Source organism: Balaenoptera borealis (genome assembly GCF_965194805.1).
Source record: "Balaenoptera borealis genome assembly, chromosome: 16".
NCBI lineage: Eukaryota > Metazoa > Chordata > Mammalia > Artiodactyla > Balaenopteridae > Balaenoptera > Balaenoptera borealis.
In genome coordinates this window covers 10,559,326-10,585,183 of record NC_138872.1, presented here as the reverse complement: position 1 = coordinate 10,585,183, position 25,858 = coordinate 10,559,326, and the positions used below count along the sequence as shown (strand labels likewise).

The 25,858-nt window shown below is 48.9% G+C and overlaps 2 protein-coding genes across 6 annotated transcripts in view; one reads left to right on the top strand and one right to left on the bottom strand.

The window, feature by feature from the left end:
- LOC309614405 (uncharacterized protein) overlaps positions 1 to 25,858 on the top strand; it is an 86,418-nt gene that overhangs the window by 41,915 nt on the left and 18,645 nt on the right. The window contains exons 5-7 of the mRNA XM_082362731.1: positions 9,066 to 9,172; positions 11,122 to 11,344; positions 11,739 to 11,974. The gene's annotated coding sequence lies outside the window, so the exon portion shown is untranslated. The remainder of the gene's footprint in view (positions 1 to 9,065; positions 9,173 to 11,121; positions 11,345 to 11,738; positions 11,975 to 25,858) is intronic.
- The window catches only part of NFATC2 (nuclear factor of activated T cells 2), a 158,763-nt gene continuing 133,027 nt past the window's right edge, over positions 123 to 25,858 (bottom strand). For 3 of the 5 annotated variants that reach the window (XM_082362707.1, XM_082362709.1, XM_082362705.1), the window contains exon 10: positions 123 to 4,628. In XM_082362707.1, coding sequence (XP_082218833.1) covers positions 4,573 to 4,628 — 56 coding nt within the window. In that variant the 3' untranslated portion in view covers positions 123 to 4,572. Of the gene's footprint in view, positions 4,629 to 12,159; positions 12,248 to 25,858 lie in introns of all 5 variants that reach the window. The other 2 variants (XM_082362708.1, XM_082362706.1) reach the window with 1 other exon arrangement.

The following is a 25,858-nucleotide window of genomic DNA, read 5'->3' as shown; positions in this document are numbered from 1 at the left end:
AGGAGCGGTAAACCCACACGTGGACGTGCACACAAAAAATGGTCCTTGATGTACGAACTAAAAACGTAAAGGGGTATTTGAACAGCATCTCTAGAGAAGAAAAGATAAGCCCAAAGTAGCCATTGCTTTCAACTGTTTTATTGCTAAACTATCATGATACAAGCCGTATAAAAATACTTTACATATAGCAAAAATAAACTACATTAAACTGAAGGTTAAAAATGTTTTGCATAGGAATGTGATGTATTCAAACTCCTTTTAACAGTCAAGATTTTCAAAACCTAAGCCTTCCAGTACCACCCTGTGGGAGAGACTTCTATTTGTTGGAGAATTAGCGAGGGCATTCTCAACATTTTCTCCCCTCTGAGGGCTGTAGAGGCAACAGGGGTGAGTGAGGTTCTTTGACAAGGTGTGTCAGGATGCTAAGCTTGTCCCAACCACAGCATCCATCCATTCGGGCCAATCAGAGTGCTGAAAGCACCTGCTAATAGAACAGCATCATTTGCATCCAAAGCCTGAACTAGGCAGGTGGAGTTTATTCTAATTGGCCAACAGCTGCATAAAGGCAGGGTGTTAAACCTTTCTGCCAGCACCCAACAATCCAGTTCACTTTCAGAAGGGCTGGCTTACGGAGCCACCGCTAGCTCAACAATCACCAGAAAAGTTTGTTTCTAAACAAACTGAGTTAAGACAGTGATGTTGGCTGTAACTCAAGGCACTCATGAAAGCTGAGAGAAATTGATGTTTGTGATCAGTTTCATGTGATGCTTCTTTTTCTTAAGCATTTAGTTGGAATGCAGGAAAACCACTTGCATTGGCTGGTTTGGCTCCATGAGATTTAATGCCCGAGACCCAAGCTTGGGAGACCCAAGGTTAAGATATGTTGGGTAGCTGCTAAGGGCCTGGCCCTCCAAAAGTGAGTTCAGGAAGGTTTACCCCGACTCGTCAAGAATGTCACAACCCCTGTGCCACTTGTAAACGTAAAGCAAACAAAGTTGTTAACCAGACCCCTGACATTCTTTCAATTCTGAACAAATAAGAAGGTCTTGGAAAGGGTTTGACGTGAAAATAAACTCAAGCCTCCCCTTTAGTCCAGAGTGAGAAATGAGAACACATCAGCTTCCGATCTGTCTACACATGACAGCTCCCGCACTGGCCAAGGCTGGCTTCCTGAGAGGGACGGCTTGGCCACTGGATGTAAACAAGAAAGGCTACATCAGTGCTTCCCAGTTCTTAGAAGGAATCGACTTGATTCGTCTAGTCTGTGTCTTTGCTGGAAAACTCTGGATGTCCTTTGGGTAATGTGTACGGGGGTTTATCTACCAGGATTCAGTTAGCTCTGTAAACATTAGCCTGCACTTCTGTTCTAGGAACTCCCCATTACTCCTGCGTCTTTTTTAGACTCCCCATTTTACAACACAGGCAGTTTTGTTACATCAAAATCACCTACTAGGTCCCTAATTGGAGGGATCTAAACACTTTCCAGTTCTTAGTGACAAGACGGAGGCTCAGAGCTGAAGTCAGCAGCATCCTCAAGCAACAAATAGGTGCTTCCTTCTTCCACAGAGCCGTTCCCCCTCCTTTCTCTGGAGATGGTTTCTTCTAGCAGACAGGTGACTAACAGCCTCTGAGGTGGGCTTTTGTTTTGGGTTTTTTTTTTTTCCTGGAATGATTAACAAATCTTCAAGAATACATCCTTAGGGGAAAAAAATCCTCAATGTATACGTAAAAAGAGACACTTGAAAAAGATTTCTGACCACTTATAAATATTTTCTAATTCCAACAAGGATGCGATATCTTGAGGACAGATAAAAAGCATAAAAATACAGATAAGAAAATAAAATTTAATACCATACTCATTAATTTGGGTTGCTATTATATATTATCAAGCAGCAGTATTTTTGTACAATACAGGAAGACTCAAACTTTGGAAATATACTACATTCAGCAACAGGGCAGACTGCTGTTGGAAGTGCTATATATTTACATTGCCTTGGTTGTAGCAAGTACAAACCTCCACCTAACAGATCCTTCTAACACACGTGCAACACACCCATCTTGACAGTTTAGACATCCTTTTTCTTTCTCTTCGAGGACCTATTGCCTCTTCCCGTACTGAAAATATTTCATGAGCAGTTTACTCTTGGCCAAAACTTCCTCCTGGCATCTGTAACTGACAAAACTTTCTTGACTGCTGTCGAGTCTTACTACACATTCTCTTGCCTGTTTATGTCTCAAAACTAATGCTTTTGTTTCTTTCCTTTGCTATTTGGTATAGTTGTTTATGAAAGTGCTTCCTATAATACCCAGCTAGGATGTCTTAGAAAAAGAGTTTGTGAGTGTCTTATACACACACACACACACGTACATCTATACATACAGGAATTTGAACTACTAGGAGGCCCTTTGCACTAACATGGTTAGAATAGTGATGGAAAACGCATTAGTCCTTTTTCACCCCATGCACAATGCAGCTGAGCGACTGCTACAATAGCAGGAAGGCACTTGGGTAAAACATTCAGATAACTGAGGAAAGGCCAAATTCCCTCATGTGCAAAAAATGGCTCCCAGCCAGGTCAAGTGAGAACAAATCGCTCACCAAACGCTTGAACCCTTCCCCCGTGAAGTCAATATTGCTGGAGAGAAAGTTCTTTAGGTAAAGCTGCTTGGATAAGGAACTCTTTATTAACGAGAAAGAATTTTGCATCCCAGAAGCTTTGCGATGGCGGTCAACTTCTTATTGGCATTCTGTTTGTTGAAAAGAATTTTGCTAAACTCTGCTTGGGGTGGGTGGAAAAGTCCCCTGTCCTTGGGGGGGTGGGAGGGAAGAAATGCTAGGTCCTGACCAAAAGGGTACAGACATGTGCTGCATTCTGTCCTCTCTCTGGAGCCCCAAACACACCAGGCCAGGGTCACAGGTCTGGAGTTCCTGGCCCAGCTCTCAGAAAGGTTCTGATGACAAAGCCAGGATTTAGAAAACCCACAGTGGGCCCTTAACTGCCACGATTCTCTTCGTAGAGTGATTTTTTCAATCAACTCTGCTAGGCGGAAGGTCTGAGTACAGCCTTTTGAAGAGTGCCAGGAATATTTACACTCTGTGTTTGATTACAGGGAAGCAATTAAATGGCCGAAAAGGAATCCCCAGTTTGTCCTGGGGTGTCTGCAATGAATGTAAACAAACACATCTGTGTGATTAAAAGCTCACCTGCCAAGAACTTGGAAGGTTTAATTTGTTTGCAAAAATTGCCCCAAAGGAGGAAGACTTTGGCAGACCGTGGGTGCACTCAGAGGAGAGAAAAACACTCAGGGCTAAGTTGCACACTCCATACGAGTGGTCTGAGCGGAGCGCATTCAAACGAAGGGCTGGGTGGGAGAGGATCTGCTTCTATTCAGATCACATTTGTGCTGGATGAAGCAGCTAATGCAGAGGCGTCTTGGGGACTGGGGCGGGGGGCGGGTTTCAATGGGTTCAGTTAAAAATAACCAATGAACTTTGGGGCCAAATTGTGAGCTTGAGTATCCCACTTTGAGTCTAGGCCAGAGAGGGAATTCAGCCTTTTTCCTCTATCATGGGGGCGCCCACCCACCGAAGCACTTAGGCCTACCAGCTGCCATACTTTGCAACCGTTTTACTTAACAAAAATACCTGCACTTTTTTCTTTTTTCTTTTTTTTTTTGGCTGCTTTAGCCCTTCTGCCGTTCCTTCTCAAAATTCAATGCACATGCTTGAGATTCTTCTTAACTACTGTACTTTCTGGAAAAGCACTTGGGCTGTTAGAGGAAAGAAAGCGGGAACATCAAAAAGCCGCGAAGCTTGTCCGGCTGCAGCGGATGCGTGCTCACCTGGCAGCCTGGGTGACCTCCTCTAGCCCGTGACCGCGTGCTGCCGGGGGGAAGGGCAGCTAGCCAAGAGGGCCCCCCACCCCCGCCTCTGGCCAGCTTTTTGAAAGTGGAGAAGAAAAAAAAGTGTACATGTCATAACGCCAAGAAGTTTTAACAAGTGATCTTGTATGAGCCAGACTGTTCTTGATTCAGAAGCAGAACATTTAAAAATCAAGCTTGAGCTGTGGCCCATCCCTGGTGTGGACGGGCAATCCCTAGGGAAGCCGGCTTCTTTGTTTGTCTTCAGCCTGTAAGCTGGGTCACGTTCCTTTGGTGGCTCTGTTGGAGAACTCCTTTCCTTCAAAAGGTACAAGAGCTGTATCTGTGACCCAAAAAAGTGAAGGCTAAGGGCTGGGGTTTAACTGCATCCCCATCTTCCGTCCCCCGAGTCCCCGGCTGCAGGCTCTCAGCTCTCAGGCGCATTCCAGCGGGTGGTCTGGTTCAGGATGTATTTGGGGTCAGCAGGCACTTAAGATTTGGATGGGACACCTGAAAGTCAACCGAGATGCTCTTTGGGATTTAGAACAAGACTCAGAATGCACAGAGAGAGGAGGCGAGCTCCGGAGTGGAGGGTTTGCTTTCGGCCGGTACATGGTCCCGTGCTCAGCCTCCGGGTGGGGTGGATACCGGGGAGGACGGTGGGAGGCTCCGGGGTTAGCAATGTGGATGGTGTCTTGCTAATGGCTTCTTCTACGTCTGATTTCGGGCAGGAGGTCCTGAAAACTCCTTCCTGATAATTTCATTAACTATGAAAGAAAAGAGAGAGAGAGTAAGGGCGAGTGAGAGGGCACCCAAAACAGGGATCAGGTTAGCTTTCTAGAACCGAATACAACCGGGCTGTTTTTTAAAACATGTTTTTGTTCTTTGCAGTAATACATTTGACAATCTTTAACATAGGAAATGCCTTCCCACATCATGACTCCTCCGCACCCCCCATGATGCTATTTTGTGATATGGGTTTGTTAGTGAAAATTGCCCAAATGGTAACTTTTAAAAATTGCTGTGGCAGAAATGGAGCTGGGCCACAGGGCATGATTTAAGGAACACTTTCTCCTTCTTGTTATTGAATGCACTTGAGGTGCTCTACCGTATACCAAACTCTGTCTGTTATTACAACATCCAGAAAATACCCACTCCATGACTAAATCACAGTTCCTTGACCCACAAAACTTTACGACTCTCAAGAGGGGCCTTTGAAAAGAGAGCGGGTGGGACCACCACAAAGACTAGCCATCCATGTGAACATGATCTTCATCCCTTTCAGCACAGCCAGGAATTCTGCCCCCCCTTACCCCTCCTCACTGGTGAAGGATCACACTCTGAGTCTTCTCAAGTACCAAGTGTCCTCAAGGGGCTCTGGAGTGTGTTCCATTACCCCCTGCCCCAGAAAGCTGCATGGAATTTAGCAGGGAACCAAGAATGCAGTGCCGGCCAGTGGCATCAAGGAGCTCGCTCTGCTCTCCCATTCTGGCCACTTATCTGAGGCACCAGGTCCTAGGATCAAGGCAGTAAGGTCTTAGAATAGTGGCTCTTGCAAAAAGGCTTCCTTCAATGTTCTTGGGAAAAAGTTGCCTTCAAAGGCAGCCCAGACACCAGGCAGGGGTGTGCACCTGCCCTAAAGTGTGTGTGTGTGTGTGCACTTTCGGTTTTACAGCTGGATTGTTTGGACTGGGCCCGGGAGCAGAAAAGGAGGCAGACCCCTCTGGGGTCCCATAAAAGGCAGATGAATCTCCCCTCTCCTGGTGCTGGCACTAAATTCTTCCCGCAGCCGCCGCCTGTTTTCTCATCTCAGCCTTATCCTAAAGTTACGGAGATGGAAGAGGAGCAGTGAGGGTTAACTGTGGATGTGCTCAGGGTCCCTCCACCCCGAGCTCTCCTAGGTCCAGGGTGCTTTCCCCTGCAAAACCCCTGCTTGGATGAGTCTGCAACTCCCAGAAGAAGAAGAGAACAGAAACACACTGCTCTGGAGCTGGATAAGCTAGGTTGACTCCCGGCTCCCTCACTACACGGGCCGTGTGACTTTACCCCTCTGTGCCTCGGTTTTCTCATTTGTAGAGTGAGAATCATCATCGCGTGTACCTTTTGGGGCTGTTGTCAGGGTGCTGGGTATTGACGTATATACAAGCTCCTAGCAGGAGGCCAGGTGACCAGTGTTGTGTAGCTGTCAGTTGTGTGACAGGTAGTGATACCCCACGCTTTGTGTTGGACTCTAAACCCAGTGCTTTACACCAGTGGGCTGTTTTGTGGCAGAAAACCCATCAGGTGTCGCTCACTGCTCTTCAGATGTGTGCTGAAAGCAGGTGCAAGGGGAGCTCGAGAGTTCAGGTTCCAGAGCCAGGGGACCGGGGCTGGAATCCCACCTCTGCTGCTTCTTTGCTTGCTGAACCTCGCCCTAGTGATGTAACTGCTCTGTGCCTCAGTTTCCCCATCTGTAAACTGTGTATAAAAATATGACCTTCCTTCTATAGTTGTTGAGGAGCTTAGATGAGATGACACAGTGAGAAAATTATCACAGTCTGCGGCATAGAGCAGATGTTGGTTCAGAGAGAGGTATGTGCATGTGTATATATGTACGAGCACACGACACTGTATCTCTGGATGTTAATGGATGAGAATGTATGTATCAGAGTAACAGCCGGCTGCAAAGTGTGGGAGTGGATCCACTGATGGGAACTCCGGGGATGAATTCGTGTGTTCGGCTAACCAGCTCTCACTGGGCCCTGACTGTGTAGCAGATACCAGCTGCCTCCCCGGGGCCCCAAACCGGAGCTGGAGGAAGCAGGACCCCTCGCCTCTGCAGCCCCGGCCTCTGGGGAGTGTGCAGGGCTGGGCGGCCGGGGGGCCTCAGTGAGGACAGTCGGGCAGGAGTGAAAGCATGGGGCGGGGGGAGGTGGGGTCGGTGCGGCTTCACGCGAAGCTTTTCAAAGCCCGGATTCTGAAGGGTTTCCTGTTTTCTCAACCTAGGAAACGAGAGGAGTCGATCCTCAATGGAAACGCTCCACGGCCTCGGCTTTCTAAAAATAACTGCTGGGCAGAGCCGCTGGCACCACCGCCCTCGCCAAAGGGTCGTTTCCCTTCTCGGAGCTCGGGGCCAGGTTAGGGGCTGGGAGGTGGGAGACGGTCTAGCTTCCCCCTCCCTTTGGATGGAAACCACCCTGGCTTTCTGAAAGCCACAGTCGAATCTAGAAAACTCGGGGAACGCTCTGCATCGGAGCCCCTCGCGGTCGGGGTAGGGAGGCGGCCAGCCGCCCAGTCGGGCCCCAAAGCAAGGCCCACTCGCGCCCGCTGCAACCTCTCTGGGGGAGAGGAACCTTTCCTTTCTGAAGCCTCAGAGCGCGTGCCCCTGGCCGTGGATGAGGAGAAAGCTCTAGGGCAGAAGCGCCAGCTGGGTGGCGGCCACGGCAGTGCAGCCACATGGGTCTGCAAACGCGGGCTCCAAGTTCCCCGGAAGGGTCTCTGCCCGATCACTTCACCCCGACTCGAGAGGTCCCTCCTCTGCAGCCTCGCGTCTTTGGGTGGAAGGGAAAAGGGGGCATCGTGCTGCCCTTTCTTTGAATCAACTTCCCGATGTCACCGTGGAACCTCTCCCTGGTAAGGAAAGGTCGTCTGCCCGCTCAGCCCTGTCCCCTGCTCTCTGTCACACCTTCAGTCTCACTTCCTCGCTCTGGCCCACTACGTGCTTAAGGTCTCCTTTATCCAGAAACCCTGCTCTGGGCTTGTCTTGCCCCTGATCTGGTTCCCGCTGTGACCTCGCCTCCTACTGCCCTCCCCCTCTCCCCTCCCTCCCCCCCCCGCCCCCCGCAGCCAACCACACTGGCTTCCGTTCTACGTGCGCTCCCCAGGCCGCACTCATGCCTCCAAGCCTCTGCCCTTGCTGGTCCCCTCGCCGCTTCTAATGCTTTTCTTCCTCACTTCATTCGAGGCTCTGCTCAAACAGTCTCGTCGGTCCCAGGCTCTGGGGACAGTCCGCAGTGCCCCCTGCCGCCCCCCACCCCCAGTTCTGCTTGGTCTCCTTATCTCCTTCATATACCGGTTCCTGGCAGTTCACTGTTCTAGTGCTTTAGTTTTCTTGTTCCCACACCATATCCCTGGCTCTTGAAGAGTGCCTTGGTACATAGGAAGCGCTCAATAACATGTATTACTGAGTAAGCAGAAGCTTAGCAAGGGACTAAGTAGCCTCAGGTCACACTGTCTGCTCTGGGATTTGGCCCCAGCTCTGACTCTCAGGTCTGAGTGTTGAAACCCGCCCTTCTAGGTCACTGCCATCAGTATTTCATTCATCCGATAAATGTTTTGAGCATCTATCCTATGCCAATTTCTGTACCTCTTCTCCCACTTCTTCCCAAATCGGGCCATGGGCAGTTCTCCAAATGGTTCCTCTCTTGTCCAAATCCTGCCTTCCCTCCTGCCCCCTTTCCTGAGTATCACCTTTTCCCGGAAACCTTCTCACATTCCTACATGGGGTCCTGACTCCCTCCAGAAGCAAACACTGAGTTCTCAAAATGCTTTGCTTGCCCCGCCTGTGCCATGTTCTTTGAGTCGCTTGTGTGCCCACTGTACCATGCATACAGCAGGTGCCTAATGCATGCATCTTGGCCCACCACGAGGACCCCACACCATCAGCCTAGGTCACTTAGTTTAGGGAAGCTGACTTTTCTGTTGTCCAATTGACAAACGGGTTTTTAGTCTGTTGTTTGCCTGGAGCTTTTTCTCCACAAAAGAATATAAGCCATTCACATTTTTTCAGGGCTAACAATGTGCCAGGCGCTGAACCAAGCACTGAGTTACTTCTCACAGCAAACCTAGTGATACAGTCATCCTCGTTTTATAGATGGAGAAAGAGAGACAGGCAGTCACTTGGCAAAGCAGGTGAAGGGGAGGGATCAGGATTTGAACCCATAGCCCCATTTTATTAACCTGTACCTTATATGGCTCCACCATATAGGTAAAGAGATTGTGCTATGAGGTTCGCTAGCTATCACCTTTCTTCTGGGGCCCCGGAATCCTCAGCGTCTTTTGTGTGTCAGGAAAAGGCCAGAGCAGCCTCTGCGAAGTTAATGAGCAGAGAAGGCTGTGTGCTGAGTGGTTAAGGTGGTCGGGGAGCATCACTTTCTCGGAACAGAATTGAGGCCCGTGGTGTTCAGTCTGCCACAAGCACCCCCGACCTTTTGTTACCCTTACAGAGAGACACCGTGATGAAAACAGATGTTGAACATGGCTACAGCCTCAGGGTGATTTCTAAGCCTGACACCTAAGGCTGAAACCAGAAAGAAAGAAAAGACAGACGCATGTAAGTATATAAAAATTATACATTTTTCTTTAAAACTCCAAAAAAGAAATCTGAGGTATATTTAGTATACATGACAAAGGTCAGTCATGTATAAAGAGGTGTTACCAATCAATAACAATTCTAATAAAAATGGCTACAGACATAAAGAGAGAATATACCAGGGGGTCAACAAACTTTTTCTATAAAGGGCCAGATAAAAATATTTTCAGCTTTGTGAGCTGTATCAGCCCTTTCTCAACTCCGCTTTTTTTTTTTTAAACATTGAAAGCAGCCACAAACAATATGTGAGCAAATGGGCATGGCTGTGTGCCAATAAAACTTTGTTTAACAAAACAGGCCAGGGGCCGCATTTGGCCTGAGATATGGTTTGCCAGTCTCTAGTATATACGCCAATGGCAAAGAAGAAAAAGAAAGCAAAGTGTGTTTTCTTCCCCTGCTTTTCGGGGATGGCAATCTGGGGAAAGCCAATGCCTCTTACTATTATTGTTCATCCAACAACTCTGGGTTGATTAGTGGTAAATTTCTTAAAACTGATTTCTGCTAGCCTCCCACTCTGCCCCAGGAATTTTCTGGTTCACTTGCGGGCCCGGACACCTGCGTGCTGACTTCTTTCTTTTAGCCGAGCTCGGAGGTTCCCCAAGTTCAGTTTGCAGAAGAATGGCCACTCAGGATTACACACAGAAACCCACACAGATAGACTTGAGGTGCAATTTAAGACTTTCCAGGGCATTTTGACTATTCTAGGCTTTCTATAACTGCTGACTTTGGAACTTAATCCCCTGAGAAAGAAGCAACAGGAAGGAGAGGATAGGCCCCATCTTATTTCGCTCCCAAACCTCAAGCTTGTTTTCTGAAGCCTGGTTAGACTGTGTGAGGGCCCTCGAGAGCCTGGGGTCGGCCAGAGAGTCGCTCCTGAACCAGGGAGGCAGTGTTCTGGGGGCCAAAAGAAAGAATCTGAGAGTTAACACAGGCGCAAGTCCCACCCGCCGCCCTTCTCCTGCGCTGCCTTGCTCCGGTCAGGCCTGGGACCTGTGCCGGGGCAAGAGGTGTCTAGACACTAGGGTGGCTGAACCAGAGAGCATGTGAACTGCTTTCTGCATGCTTCTACCTTCTGTCCTAAGTGCTTTCAGGGAAAGCTACTCTGAAGGCCAAGAGTGAACTCCAGGGCTGAAACTCTTGTGCCCTGAGCACCAGGCCTCTCTTCCCCACAAGCACGTGGAAAGGAGCTAAGAAGGAAAGGTGGCCATTGGCCTTGGCTTCCCCTGTGACTTGGGTATCACAATGCTTTCACTTGCTAAGCGACTCCCCAGCCTTTTCTCCCCTCCCAGCCATCCCCACATGCTCTGGGGGCACTTGGGAACTGAAGAAGAGCTTTCTCAAAGGGCCAGACTTGAGCGGCTCAGTGAAAAGGACAAAAACGCCTTGATAGGCCTGTCGCCCAAAGCTGTGGGTGGGGTCTGAAGCAGTTACATGATGGTAAATCCCCTCTGAGGCCAGGCAGATCAGAGCCAGCATTCCCAGGCCCCTGCAAGGTCAGAGCGTTGCCAAGTCCTAACATCAGGGAGGAAAGAAGCTCACTAAAAAGGCCCTTTGACTAAGTGGCCGAGTCTCAGCGCTGATATTTCAGCTGCATTTTTGTCATCCTGTCTTGTCATCCTGATTCCCCGGATGCAAAGTTCTCGGGAGGGACTCTGGCTCATGGTGGGTATCCAGCCAAGTTTCGCCGAATGTTCCTGTTGCCTTTTGCCTGTTGATGGTGTCTGAGAGTCACTGGTGGAGAATGGGCCAGGGAAACCCTCCCCCTGCTAAGGTTCATGCTGCTGTGGGGAAGTTTTGGTACTTCTCAGCAGGCCCCCACCCTCTGGGAAACCAGGTTTGGGATGTCAGCTCCCTCCGCTGTGTGTGCTGATGGACGTGAAAGCTGATGGTTGTTCTAACTGGGTTTTCAGAGTGAGCCATCATTGTGATGCTGCAGAGGGCTCTGGGTCTGTGACGTAGCAAAGCCACGTTCACCAACAGACAGCCAATCCGAAAGCCAAGGCCCAGCGGGACAGCAGGAGGCACGTAAGCCAGCAACACTGATGCTGGGCACTGCACGTGCTACCTGATTCCAATCATCGTGCAGAGAATGAAGTAACAGCAGCGGCATCTGAACAGCTGAGGCACAGAAAGGTAAAGCGACATCCTCACCGTCCCACGTGGGCTCTCTACCCCCAGAGCCTCCTGCTCCCTGCACAGTCAGGTCTGCGTTGGGTCCCAGGCTCTTCTGCGCAGGCCCAGAACCCAAAGTCGATGGAGGGGATCTACAGCTAAGGCGAGGGGCTCCACTGAGCTCAGTGGGAAAACCACACCCAGCTCTAGCCCAGGTCCAGAGCCTGGTTTCACATCCAGAAAGCACGGGGCGAGGGGGATGGTTAACCCCTTCCAAAGTGCACAAGAAGGCCCCTGGGGGGTGGGGTGTGTGTGGAGCTTTGAGTTGATGAGACCAAGACTGGAAATTACCTAAGCACAGGGCACTTCCAGAGGTTCCTGATCCACCCGCCCCCTCTCTCCTTCCCCAAAGCAGACTGCCCTGCCGTTGACGGAGAGCCTTCCTTAACTGGAAACACCAAGCAAAGTGTACAAAACCAACAGGGAGCTGGCCCAGGGCAGAAGCAGAGCTGCCACAGGCTGGCACCTGGCGCTGCTGCCTGCCTTCTCCCTGGAAGAGGGTGATGGGGCCACTGGGAGAGCATGCAGATCCCCAGAGCCTCATTGCCACCCCTACTCCCCACCCCGACCTCCAGCCTCCGAGAATCTCAGGTATGTCCCCTGGAGGTTCCCCCTTACAGAGTGGTGGGGTCTAGCCCTTAAGAGTAGGAAATGTTGGAAAATCAGAGAGGGCCTTCAGGTTGTAAAGTTTTCTTTTACTCAAAAAAAAAAAAAAAATTCAAGTTAAGGAAACACACAGCTGGAAAACAAAAGGAAAGGCAGAAGATATCAATTACCTTTAACTTTGATTTCTTGGATCAAAGATCACAGTCATTCTGTTTCATAATATGTTTTGTATCCAGCTAAGGTGTGTGTCTATCAGCTCTGAAAAAGATTTGCAAAACCATTTTTGAGAAGAAAAAAAAAAAATCACCTTCGACCTCTTATGCTTCCAACTCATGCTAATATCATCCATTTAATGAGTAGCTCCTCACCCAGGGCCACTGAGAACCCAGGATAGAACTCAACCCTCTGGCTGTAGTCTAAGCCCCAATTCTATATCGTCTTAACATTTGTGCCAGAATTAACCTCAAACCAGGGTAATAATCACTGAGATGAGGGCCTTTGTACAAAGAAATAGGGATCTCTGAAATCAAAGTTCATCAGCAAGATTATGGTGGTTTGGGTTCTTTTTTTTTTTTTTTTTTTTAAAGCAAGACAAAATGGCTCAGTTGCTGGCATGTCATGCAGTTTCAAATCATGGCCAACTAAGGAGATAAAATAACACTGGCATCTGTGGCAGAGCAGATCAGGAAATCAGAATTTCATGATGGAGCTACTCAAATGTAATTCTCCCTCATTTGACCCCTGCTTCCTTCTTATGAGTGATACAACCTCAGTGAGCATGCAAATTCATAAGACTGTACACTTTCTTCCTGTTTTTCTCTGGTTGGCAAGTTACTATTTTTATAGCCCCTGCCCAGTCAGAGCACTGAAGGGGCTTAGAAAAGGAGACAGTAGCTATATATTTTACAGGCATTCAATTATATCACATTTTCTCTTCAATTTTAAATAACCCTGTGCTATAGCTGTATAATGCCTACAGCATTCAAAACACTTGTTTTCTCAATCCCTTTTCAATGGCCAAATTAGAAGGCCAGAGTCTGTTTTGAGTGCTTGCTGTAGAAATATTTTCTGGGATTAATTTCTTGCAGGGAGTAATCCCACCTTTTGCTAGATGTCGCTATACTTGCATCCTTAGGTAAACCAGGATAGTCTCTCAAAAGGCATAAGCTCTCTGAACTCTCATCTTCAAGGCAGAGAACACTCAATAATGAGATCTTTTCTGCAGTTCTTCAGTTGCAGGCCTAGACTCCCACCTGTTGGGCTCCAATAGGGTTGGTTTGATTGGGACTGGATGGGGTTAGTCACGGGCTGCTGCCGCCCAGGACAAAATAATCACCTCCTCAGTAGTGGCTCTGAACACAGTTTGGACCATGCATTTCAGGCCATCTCTTGAAGCAAAAAGGCCCACTGGCAAATCCAGGTGCCCGTGGCCCGAAGGCAGCTCCCTCATCACACTTGCCTGTCTCTACTACACACTGGCTGGTTCCAAACCCAAGAGCAGAGGATTGTCTGACCACTCCCTCAGGGCCTTAAAAAAAAAAAACCTCTATCCTGACAGTGGCCAAATAATTAATGTTTTCAGCCTGGACCTCACCCCTGAACTTCAGACTTAGCTATCGAACTACCAGCTGGGCATCTCAAACTTAACACGGTCAAAACCAATCTCCTGATCGCCACAATCATCGCCGCCCTGCCCCCTGCTCCACTCGTCCCATCATAGGAAACGCACACTCCCCTCTTCCGGTTGTTCAGGTCAATCTTGGTCACAGCCCACATCCCCTCCATATGCAAATGCTTCTGGATTTACCCTCAAAATAACATCCAGAAACAAACAGCCTCTATCAATCACCTCACTGCACTGGAAAAAATAGTTCCAAGGTGCTAAAATGGCCAAGATGTTTGCACTTTATCCCTCTGTAAGCATTCAACTAGCACTTTTGGGGACCAGGTGCCATGTACGTGTCCAAGGTCACATCCTTGGAGCAGCACCTTTGAATCGAGGAGGAACCCCAGGCACCAGGCTTTTAATAGTAGGGGCCGTTCCCCGGGAAGCCCACGCCTGCTCTGGCTCCACGCCCGCCCCCTTGTCAAGAGTTCAGAGGGTTTATAAAGCATCAAACTGATAGGTTTGTCTGCAGACTTTTGAGGTGCAGCTTCCTGTTTAGTCATGAAGCAGACACTTTAATCGTCTATTATTTCCTGGTGGGAGGCAGGTACCAGGAGCCAGAGAAAGGGCCTGTTTTAAATTCAACTAAGACCTTTACCCCACCCCGAGCTGCCCCGCTCTGTAGGGGGCTGTTCACGTGCCTTATTTAATCGTCACAGTCATCTCTGGGGGTTGGGGCTATGATGCCCATTTCTCAGGTCAAGTCACTGAGGCAGAGAAAGATGGAGTGACCCTTCCAGGAACGGCCCCAGCTCAGTGGGTGCTAGTCCCAGGTCAGGGCTTCCACATGTGTAAGATCATCAAGCTGCCCTGGGGGCTGAGTTAAAATGCAGTTTTGCATCAGAAGGGCTCGACACAAAAGCACTCTGTCAATACACCCGTGTAAGTCTCACGACCTCTCTCTGAGCCTCAGTTTCCCCACAAAACGGGGATCAGAATACCTCCCTGTAGAGACTGCTGTGAGGATTGAAGGAGATGATGTAGCTGGCTTATTCATGGGCAGATGTTTACTAACTCTGCAATACAGACCCGTAGAGAAGACGGAAGAATGAGAGAGAAGATGTGGAAGGAGACAGACCAGTCCAATCCAATCCTCTGCCACTAACCAAGAATACAATGCTATTTCCCTACATGTTTAAAGAAGTCTGTTCCATTGATCAGCTGTTAGTAACGTGGAGGTAGACATCGAGAGAGAAGGCAGCATCTCGAATTATGTTACCTAGGTGACACCTAGAAACCCGCCCAAAGACAGGGAGAGAGGCCTCTGGTCACAGAATCACTGCCCCATTGTTGTGGTCTTTTATGAGGCTACTGCTGAAGACCTATATAGTGATGGTACATTTTTACAATCCTCGCCATAAATCGGTGAATTGTCCTGCTAGTCTCATGGATTAGGTGATGGTTTAGGATATGGATTGGAAATGGTTCACTGATTAATCAACACGGATAATTAACACGAAAGTGCAAGGTGTCAACAGATAAAATACGAAAATACAGACTCAATCTGTCACCCTGACAAATTCTACAACTAGCTTCCACCCTCCTGAGAGCACAGGCACATCTCTAAATGGGATGGCGTCAGAGGAGAAAACCTGTGTGCATCTGCATCATCATAGGGGTTAGACAGGTCTAAGGTACGTTCAGTTTAATGGTTCTTTCATGAAAACACCAGGGTCCCTCCCAACCTGTATAGAATGCGCTACCATCTTCTCCATCCTCCGCTTTTTCCATGGTTACACGTCAACTTACAAGCTAGGGAGAAACAACTCAGACTTTCTCTACGCTAAGCTGCCCTGCAAGGAAGGACTAGCCAACTGTATGAACTCAGACCTGAGTTGAGCTGAGCTCCTCTGCCCGGTCCTTTTCCCCAATTCAGCAGAATTTCTTCCGATTACATGCAGCTAAGAGGCACCTCTCCTATCAAGCAACCACACAGCTTCTAAGGTAGCAACCACAGGCAGGAAAGCATTCTAAACAAACCACGGCTTGCCTCCTGGTCCTCCTGAAGCTTCGTCACGGCCTCGGCCACAAAGCAAGCACTGCAAAATGAGCTGCTGCCTTTCAAAAATAAAACAGAAGCAAAAAGAAAAGCACTTGTTTTACTACATCCAGTTGAGATTCGGGAAAGAAACAGCGATCCAAACCCACAGCTCAGCTCAGCCTGCAACCACAAATGAGATGATAAAATAAATACCTAATTGTTTGGGAAGCCGTCTTTCTCTTTGGAGGTTGGAGGAATTAACCAAACATTTCTGTTAAGACATTTGCGTTTCCTTATTAGCCTTGCGTATGCAGCAGAGAGAACTGAAGGCGGGTCAGACACGCCAGGTGGGTTAGGAGGGGGAAGCGCGGAGCAGGAAGAAACATCTCCAGCCTGAGCTACTTTCCTCATGTCACAGAATCTCACAAAAGTTCCTCGAGGCCTTTGAGAAGAGGTCCAAAACCCCAGGCCTGCCTCACGCGAACTTTCCTTCGAAAACCAGCACAGCCCCTGCTACTTGGAACAGATTCGCTGGATATTGATTGAATCTTCTAGCCTAGTCTGCACCTCACCCTTCCATAAATTCACCTTCCAGATCATTCTATGTCCTCCCACGTGTCACGACCAGCTCACAGCACAGCACCACCACCCCCCTCCCCGCAATCAAGAAGGGTACCCGTACATACATCCACATGTTTCCAAAGCCCGACATAAGCCCACGTGCCGTAAGGAGGCAGCCCGACCCACTTCACGCTGCCATCAGTCTTAGGCATTTTGTCCTGAAATTTTCCCCCAAAAGATTTCGACCACATCTGTCTCCCTCTCGAGTCCCTCAGCCCAGTCTGGCGTGAGAACTGACTGACCTGCAGACTGTCCCACGTGCACTCGGCAAGCCCTAACTACAGGACCCACCTGATAGCCCACCCGCACCAGCCTGCAGAGGGAGACGGAGGACGACGGTGCAGGGCCAAGCGCCTGAGTGACAGCGAGATAAACCTGGGACCCCTGGGCTCCCCAGCCCACCCTCTTCCAGGCCCAAGAAGTCACTATCTGCCTGGAAAGAAATTCCACCAGGTTCAAGCCGGGACCAGACCCAGTCCTAAATTTCTCCAAGTGAGATTCATAGGCCCAGGCCTGGCACAGATGGCCAACTCAAAGGCTGTCTGGAGTGACCAGCAAGGACTATGTGTGTGTGACATTACACCAGGTGTCCCTAAGATACCTTAACTCTCCCAGGACATGCAGACAGAACCCTAACTCCTGACTCACCCAGCTCGATCAAACCTTCACCTGTACAGTCCTTGCTGTGGACTGAACTGTGTCCCACAAATGGCCATGTTGAAGCCCTAACCCCCAGTGTGATGGTATTTGGAGGTGGGCCTTTGGGAGGTGATTTGGGTTAGATGAGACCATGAGGATGAGGCCCTCAGGATGGGATCAGTGCCCTGTAAGAAGAAAGACCAGAGAGCTTGTTTGCTCACTCACTAGGCCCAGCGAGAAGGCATGCAGGCTCACCAACACCCGATCGTATGGGCACCCTGATCTCAGACTTCTGGCTTCCAGAACTATGAGAGGATAACTTCTGCTGTTTAAGCCACCCGATCAGTGGAATTCTGTATGGCGGCCTGAGCGAAGACAGTCCTGTAAGCGCTGCTCTACCCAAGACCGTTCCTCTCTAATATCTCAAGGTGTGCTCACAGGGCAGGCATCTGCTGGCGAAGCAACCGAGGTTAAGTGATTTGCCCAAGGTCACACTCCGAGGCAGGGTTTGAACAAGGAGCAGGCGCTGCTGTGGCCCCAGTGTCCTCCACACCCCTACACACACACACACCTTCATGCCATGTGGCTCTGTGCCGGCAAAGCCCCCTTCTCCCTGCTGTGCATCCGAATCCCACTTCTCTGCCGCCATCCAGCCTCAATTGCTGCCCGGGATCCTCTGGCCAACAGCTCCTTCTCCCTTCCCTGCCCTCCACTGACCTCACAAATTCAGCCTTTCTGTGTCTGGTAAGGTGGTAAGTGTCTGAGGGTGGTGGCCACAGATGGCCCAGTGCAGGGGCTGAGCACAGCAGTGAGGGGCTCACACCAGGGCAGAGCCACAGGGAAACACACAGGTGGGAGCCAGACTGCTGGGGTCCAAGTCCAGCCTGCCATGCCCTGCCATGGATTTGAGGCAAGCCCTGACCCCCTCTGAACCTGCCCTGCAAAAAGTGGGCAATGACGGTTCTTAACAACTTTAGAGGGAATCAATGAGTAGACACATGACAGGTGCTGTAAACAGCGTCCGACACGTTGTAAGTACCCCACATTCACTAACGGAATGTGAGTCAATCGTTTCACTTCTTGGGCCTCAGTTTCCTCATCTGTAAAATGGGAATAATAATGTGCATCTCCCAGAAAGACGGTGGGCAATGCATACAGTTGGAACGATGCCAAGTTAACAACAACAAAAAAAACCCCATGTTAGCAGCTGTTCCTATTAACATTGTTAGTACGTATTAGTCCACCTCACAGAGAACATTTGGTTAACACGCTGAATCGACTGGTGACCAGGCCACCTTCTCTCACCAAAGCACTTTCACCTTGGAAGCTATTTCTGAATTTTCAGAGTGGGTGGGTCTGAGGTCAGCCCGGCTCCTAGAGGTGCATTTTTACATCCTGCCAAGGGGGGGCCCCCTCCCAGGCCACCCCACACGGTGTGCTGGCTGCACTGGGCTAGTGACACACACAACAGCCTCTGAGTCACCAACGTTCTGCAAACCAGAGGCCTCCGGAAGCCAGCCCTGGCAGCAGGCCCGCACGGCCCCCAGCAGCCGGCATCTTACCAGCAAGACCTTGGGGCTTACGAGAAAAATGCCGCACCTCGTCCCAAACTGTCCTCAGCTCTCAGGATGAGTAAACGTGGCAGTTCTGAGGCTCCCGTTTCGAGTAAGAAGCCTAGGTGCTAACTGGGAGGAGGGCAGATGAGCTGCAGCCAAGAAGGTGCCAAGCCCTGAGGGGTGGGAGGGGGTCCCCTGCCCTGAGCCAGCCCCCAGGGAGACGCACTCATCCTGCTCTGGTCCAGCAACGTGAGACAGGCCCCACCTCCCAGCACAGCTTCCTGGGGCCTTCGTGCCAGCATCCACCCCCAGGCCCACCCTCCACTCAAATCAGACTGCACAAGGCAGAACTCCAAATCCACGTGCAACACGACTCCATCAAGGCCGAGAGAGAGAGAGCGGTGCCTGAGCTGCTGCCCAGGCATTGACAGGAGAGCCTGGCCACTTGGAAAGACCTTGGGGGGAGGGGGGGGCAGGTGGCCACGTTCATCTCCGCACTTTCTAAAGGACCACGTGTGCACGGGCCGATGAAGCAACATCTAGTGGCACCTTCTATGCAGGACCACAGCTTTCGCATATGTCATCTCATTTATGGCCACCGACAGTTCTGTGGGCACACACCAGTGTTCACAGAATCCTAGCATTAGCTGGATCAGGGTGAACCCCGCCTTTCCCTTGCACATGGTTACCATGGTGATGGATCCTGGTTTTGGGCGGGACAGTTAGCATGGCTCAGGCTATAAGGACCCTGTATCTTGAAGCTCAAGACATGGAAACAGGGCTTCCCTGGTGGTGCAGTGGTTGAGAATCCACCTGCCAATGCAGGGGACACGGGTTCGAGCCCTGGTCTGGGAAGATCCCACATGCCGCGGAGCAACTAGGCCCGTGAGCCACAACTACTGAGCCTGCGCGTCTGGAGCCTGTGCTCCGCAACACGAGAGGCCGCGACAGTGAGAGGCCCGCGCACCGCAAGGAAGAGTGGCCCCCGCTCGCCACAACTAGAGAGAGCCCTCGCACAGAAACGAAGACCCAACACAACCAAAAATAAATAAATAAATTAAAAAAAAAAAAAAAAGACATGGAAACATCAACCCCTCATTGGGTTGTTATCACCCCATGAAGGCAGGGACCTCTTCTCTCATTCACTGCCATGACCCCAGCACCCAGGACAGAGCCCAGTACATAGTAGGTACTCAGTTAATTTTCCTGGAGAGATGGTTGAATGAATGAATGAAACACAAACTCCAAATTGATTTGGATTTAACCAGAATTTGCCCAGTTGAGTCTGGTTTTTGACGGTCTCCAGGAACTGGTCTGAAACTCTAGTAGGAAGGTTGCCAACCAGCTGTTCTATTAGTTGTAGATGAGACCTCCTGATACATGTAGTAGAATAATAATTACTATTGTTTTATTAATTTATATAGCACTTTCTACAAAGCACTTCACATATATTTAATCCTCACAGTAATCCCACAGAGTAGGTATTAACTGTCCCCATTTTACAGAGGATGAAACTGAGGCACAGAGAGATTAAGGAACATACCCAGCTTATACAGCTACGAAGTCGCAGAGCCAGGATTCAAACCTACCCAGTCTGGCTCAAGCTATTGAAGACGGGAATTCTTTTGTAATTATCATCTGGCAGTCAGAATTTGCTTCTTTCAGTGCAACTCTGAACAAAGACTGGTCCTTGGGAGACCCCAACTTTTATCAGGGTTACCCAGTAGAAGTCACCCATATAGTATTCAAGGAAAAATGGGGGCGAGCTAACATATATGTTTACTCTAGTTAATCTGGGGGATGAGATTTAAGAAGCAAAGAGTGACTTGGCCCCTTTGGGACCACGATGCCAAGTCCGGGGTACATATCTAAAAGGTGAGATGGTGCTAGATTTTCATAAGACTTAAACTAGAGCCAAGGCCTGGGGTTCAGAGAGAGACGGCAGCTTCCCAGTTGTGACTGGAGCCATCCCAGCTTGCTTCTGTTGGCAGTATTCTCCTGCAGAAGAGGAAAGTTGAAGCTCACGCCTCACAAAACCACCAGCAAGCTGTGTTTCTAGATCTAAGGAAACCAAGCCTTCCCGTGGTGTCAATCTGATTCTGGCTTCGGGCTCTGATGGCATATAAGGCACCCTCTCTCCAAAGAAAGTATAACCATCTTAGCCTCCACAGTCAGGGGCCTATCTGATGGGGAAATCCAGGTTCTCCCAGAAGGTGACAGAGGTGAGTGGCTGCCTCTATCTGCAACTATCCGCAGCTGGACACCCGCTGGCTTTCTAGTCAGAATTGCATTTGGTTGGACTTACACCAGCCAGCACCAACCCACTGCTGGGACCCAGGGACCCCACTTGGCCTTGGGAAAGGCCATTCCTTTGAGATCAAAGAGGATGCATTTCTCTTCCTCACTCTCCTCTAGTACCCCCAGCCTTCCTTCTACACTCTGAATGCGCCAAGTATACTTCCACCCCAGGGCCTTTGCGCTTGCTATTACCTCTACCAAGGGTGCTCTTTCCTTAGATATTTGCAAGGCTCTATCAGCAAGATCTCTGCTCACATGTCACCTCCTCTGGGATGCTTCCCTTATGGAACAGCAGGCCCCCCCATGCCACACACCACTCTCTATTCCCCTCCACCGTGCTTTACCTTTTTCCATAGCACTTATTCTAGCTGGTGTTATCATTTATGTTTAGACTGTGAGCTCAAAGAGGGCAGGAACTTTGAGCCTTTGTGTTCCCTTCAGTGTCCCCAGTGTTGACCTCATCATGGCCAAATGTGGGGTATTGTAACATCCGTCTCAGTAGAGCAGATTCCAAGAGAAATCATGCTTTGCTGTCATAAGGGAGAAGCCAGGGCTTCTGAGTTTTGGGTCATGCTGTCCCCTGCCTGGCTCCTTATCTGACTAGTGAAATCCTGGCTCCAAAGTTCCACAAGGCCCACACCGCCCACAGAGCACCTAGCACCGAGGGTGGTACACAGCTGGCGTACTAAACCATGCTGCAAATGGGCTTAAGACAAGACTGTGGAATCTGGAACCCTCAACCTTTGTTTTCCACTCAGTCCAACTTCAAGGAGGAGAAACTGTTTCTCCATTTGTGAACATCTCTATCCTGAGCCCATTTCATACGCCAACTGGGATGTGGCTAGAAATTGCCCATGAAAAGACCTTAGCAGGAGGCAGGTTTTAAGAGTAGCATATCCTCAGGAAACTGGAGACACTTAGAGATGGGTGGGTCAGCCTTTCCAACTATAGCCCTCTGTCATCTCAACCCTGAGGACGCGTCCACTGAGGCCACTGAGCTTCGAGGGGGGCGGTGGGTTTAGGGACCACCGTGATGAGCTTGTGAGACGCAGCCCAGCCCATGCGGCGGGGCTGGTGGCCAGAATGACAGCAAGCCCCTGTGAGAAGTGGCTCTAGCTTTACTTCTGTTATAAAAGATGACCTTGAGCAGGTTTTAGAAGGACCCCACAAACACTCAATACTGTACAATGTCCATTTTCCCCCATTTGAGCAAAGGATTCAACGATCTAAAGTTGACAGAAAGATTCAATGCCATGCTGTGGAGCCTGACGGGCTGACTCTGCAACGTGTCTGCAGAAAAGCAAAAAGACACTTCTGGGGAACAACGAGCTGGGGACTAAAACTACCAGCCGTCCAGAATATCTACAAAGCGGCTGTAATGAAGAACTGGGGACAAACTCTCCTATGGAACAAAGCCGAGAGAGCACGAAGGGGCCTGCACTTACATGGAAACGATATTTACAACATGGATGGATTACAGGCCCGTGGGGAAAGGACGGACTTCTCAATAGATGGTCTGGGGCCACAACTTATCCACACAGAAGACGATGAAATTAGAAATATACTTCATACTGGACACAAAAGTCAAATCCAGGTGGATTACAAACTTAAGTGTGAAAGATAAAACTGTAACATGTTGGGAAGATGATACAGGAGAAGCTCTCTTTATGACATAGGGGTAGAAAGGGATTTCCTAAAGCAGTGCTTCAGAGAAGCATCCGAATCACTGGAGGGCTCGTAAAAGCTCAGGTTGCTGGGCCCAACCCTAGCGTTTCTGATTCAGCAGATCTGGGCGGGGCCTGAGAATCTGCATTTCTAACAAGCTTCCACGTGACACGGATGTGGCCAGTCCAATGACACATTTTCAGTAGCACCGTCCCAAATGACACTCAAAAAGCTCAAACCTTTCCAAAAATAAATTTAACAACATTAAAAGTTTCTATTCATTGAAAGATACCACCTCACCCACAGGAGTTTTGCAAACACTTTAGCAATCTTACAGTATCAAACGTTGGGAGGATGTAGAGCCATGTACTTACTTCTGTGTTGCTGATGGGAGTATAAACTGGTACAACCGCTTTGGAAGACAATTTGGTATTGTCTACTGACGTGGCAGATGTGTACGCCCAGTGACCAAGCAATTCTACTTGTAAGTACAACCCGACAGAAACGCCTCTGTGTGCAGAGAAAGAACATTCTGGAAAGCACTGTTTGTACCAGCATAGGGAAAAAAACCTGGAAATGACCAAATATCCACCATCAGCAGAAAGGATAAATGAGCTCTACAATGGACTATTACACGGCAGAGAAAAGGAAAGAATTACAGCTACAAAAATGACAACCTAAGAATGCCAAGAACGTAATGTTGAAGGAAGAGGCAAGTTGCAGAAAACTACTTACAGAATGACTGCATTTATGTAAAGTTCACAAGCATGCAAAACTCAGTGTGTTGTTTAGAGAATCAAACAAGTGGTAAAACTATTTTTTTTAAAAAAGGAGAGTGACAAACACAAAATTGAGGATAGCAATTCGTCTAAGGTGGGAGGGAAGAAAATAGACTCAAAATTCCGCGCTCAGTCCAGGCGTGGAGCATCATGGCTGAGAACACTGCAGAACAGAGACAGACCCCAGACACCTCTGATGGAGGAACACACCACGTGTGAGGGAGCCTCACCCAAAACATCAAACTCAATCTGATCCAGCCACCCATCTCACTACTGATTTACGGGAAATGCTGAGGACAAAGCGACGATTTATGGCACCTCGGGGCTGCAATCAGCAAAACCCAGCCTACATGCAAACCACCTGGCTTCTTCAATGCAAAGATGGCAAAGGGGAAAAAGATAAAGGGGGCCTGCACAGATGAAAGAAACGGAAAATACATTTCAAACAACCACACTGTGTGGGCCTGCCTTGGATCCAGAGTCAAGATGAACTGTGGGAAAAAAAATTAGGCCATTTATGAGGCAGCTGAAAATTTGAGCATTGAGTTTGATATTAAAGAATTATTTTAACACACTACTATATATAAAGTAGATAAACAATAAGGATTTACTGTATAGCACAGGGACCTATATTATTCACTATCTTGCAATAACCTATAATGGAAAAGAATCTAAAAAAGGAATATATATATATCTGTGTGTATATATATATATATATATATATATATATATACATATACACACATATATATGTGTAATTAAATCACTTTGTCATATACCTGAAACTAATACAACATTGTAAATGAACTGTACTTTAATTTTTAAAAATTAGCCCCCAAAAAAGAATTAGTTTCACTGTGAGAATGAAAATCAGAGAAAAATTTTTAACGAGTGCTCTTGTAGAGAAACATAACTGAAAGATCTGCAAATGAAAAATGTTTTTAGAAGGCAGAAGAGTGCAAAGGTAATGGTTATATTCTTTTTCTTTAAACTCGGGGTAGGTACATGGTATTTGTATTGTTACTTTTTTTATATCTTATGTATATTTAATGAAAGTCATTTGGCAGTTAAAGAAAGGAGGGAAGGAAAGAAGGAAGAAAGGGAGAGAGAAGGAGGGAGGGAGGGAGAGAGGAGGGAGGGAGAGAGGAGGGCGGGAGATGGGACAGAGAAGGAAGGAACTGGGGAGGGGGGGGAGGGAGGGAGAAGGAAGGAAGGAAGGAGGTGGGGAAGGAAATGGAGGGAAGGCAGACAAACCAAGACAGACGACCTTGTGCCTACCACACAAGAACTAGGCTGGGGAATGACAGCAGCGTGCCCCGTGGGGACTGGGGGAGGGGGCCTTCTGGCACACTTGGGGCAGGAGTAGGTCACCTCCTCTGAGAGACCCTGTCCAAGGTCTCCTTTCACAGCGCCTGTTTCTCTCCTTCATAGCATGTCTCACCATCTGAAATACGTTTCTCTGTTGTATTTATTATCCTTCTTCCCCGTGAGACTGTAAGAGCCACAGGGCAGGGACCGCCCCTCATTCACCCAGCACCTGTCAATTGACCTGGCTGGCCTCAGGTGTCAAGAAATCGTGCTGCGTGGGGACTGACCACACAGTTGAATGGAATCCACAAGATGGTCTGTCTTGGTATTGATGGTAGGGGAGAAGGAAATTTGGATAATTCCTATAGCACAAATCGGAAAGAAACGGTTTGATTCATTCAGGAAAAAAAAAAAAAGAAATCGTGCGGGAGGCTGGCACGTTCTGAGCACTTGCTCTGTGCCAGGTTCTGGTCTAAGAAATCTACATGCATTAACCATTCAGTGTTCACAAGGCCCCCTGAGTAGGTGGTATTATTATTATCCCCATTTTGCAGTCCAGTAAACCAAGACTCAGAGAGCTGAAGGGACTTGCTCAGAGTGACACAGCCAGCAGGTGGCCGAGCCAGGATTTAAATGCAGGCGGGATTCCAGGGCGCAAACTCGAAACCCCTCTACCCTGCCTTCCTGCCTCGCCAAGAAACGTTGGTTTAATGGTAAAGACAGAAGCTTTTTGTTCAGACCTAAAATGATCAGAGTTAACCGTTGAAGTCCAAGGAGGACCTGATGGAGCCAACTTATTTCTTCTGCTGCCCATTCTAGCTCTTGGGCTGTTCCTTTGCATGCCTGATTTTGGGCACGTGCGCGCAAACACACACACACACACACACACACACACACACACACACACACACACACACACTACACGTGGCCATATTACAAACCACAGTGCGTGTTAGCAAATCAATGCCCTTTGACTTGTTCTCTGCCTGGCACATAGTAGGTAGGTACTCAGCAAAAGTGTGGAGTAGAACTGACTAAATTGCAAGACTTTGGGTCAGGATGCCAAACCTTCCAACACAGAAACTAGAGGTGGCAACCTCTGTGTGAAAACATCCCAGCCCATTTCTCCCTGAGACCCATCAGCATGAATGAGCCCCCGTGGGAATTGGAGGCACCCACAGGAGGGGGCCCTAACCTTATCAGTCACTCCTATTTCAGCAGGAATTACTTTCAATGGATTGCTTTCCTTCCTGCCGGCCCCCAACACCAGCCCCACAGAGGGAACCCCCGAACACCTAGCAGCTCCCTCAGGACAGCAGTTGCCCCAGGGCTGTGATCTAGAGTCTGAATTTAGGA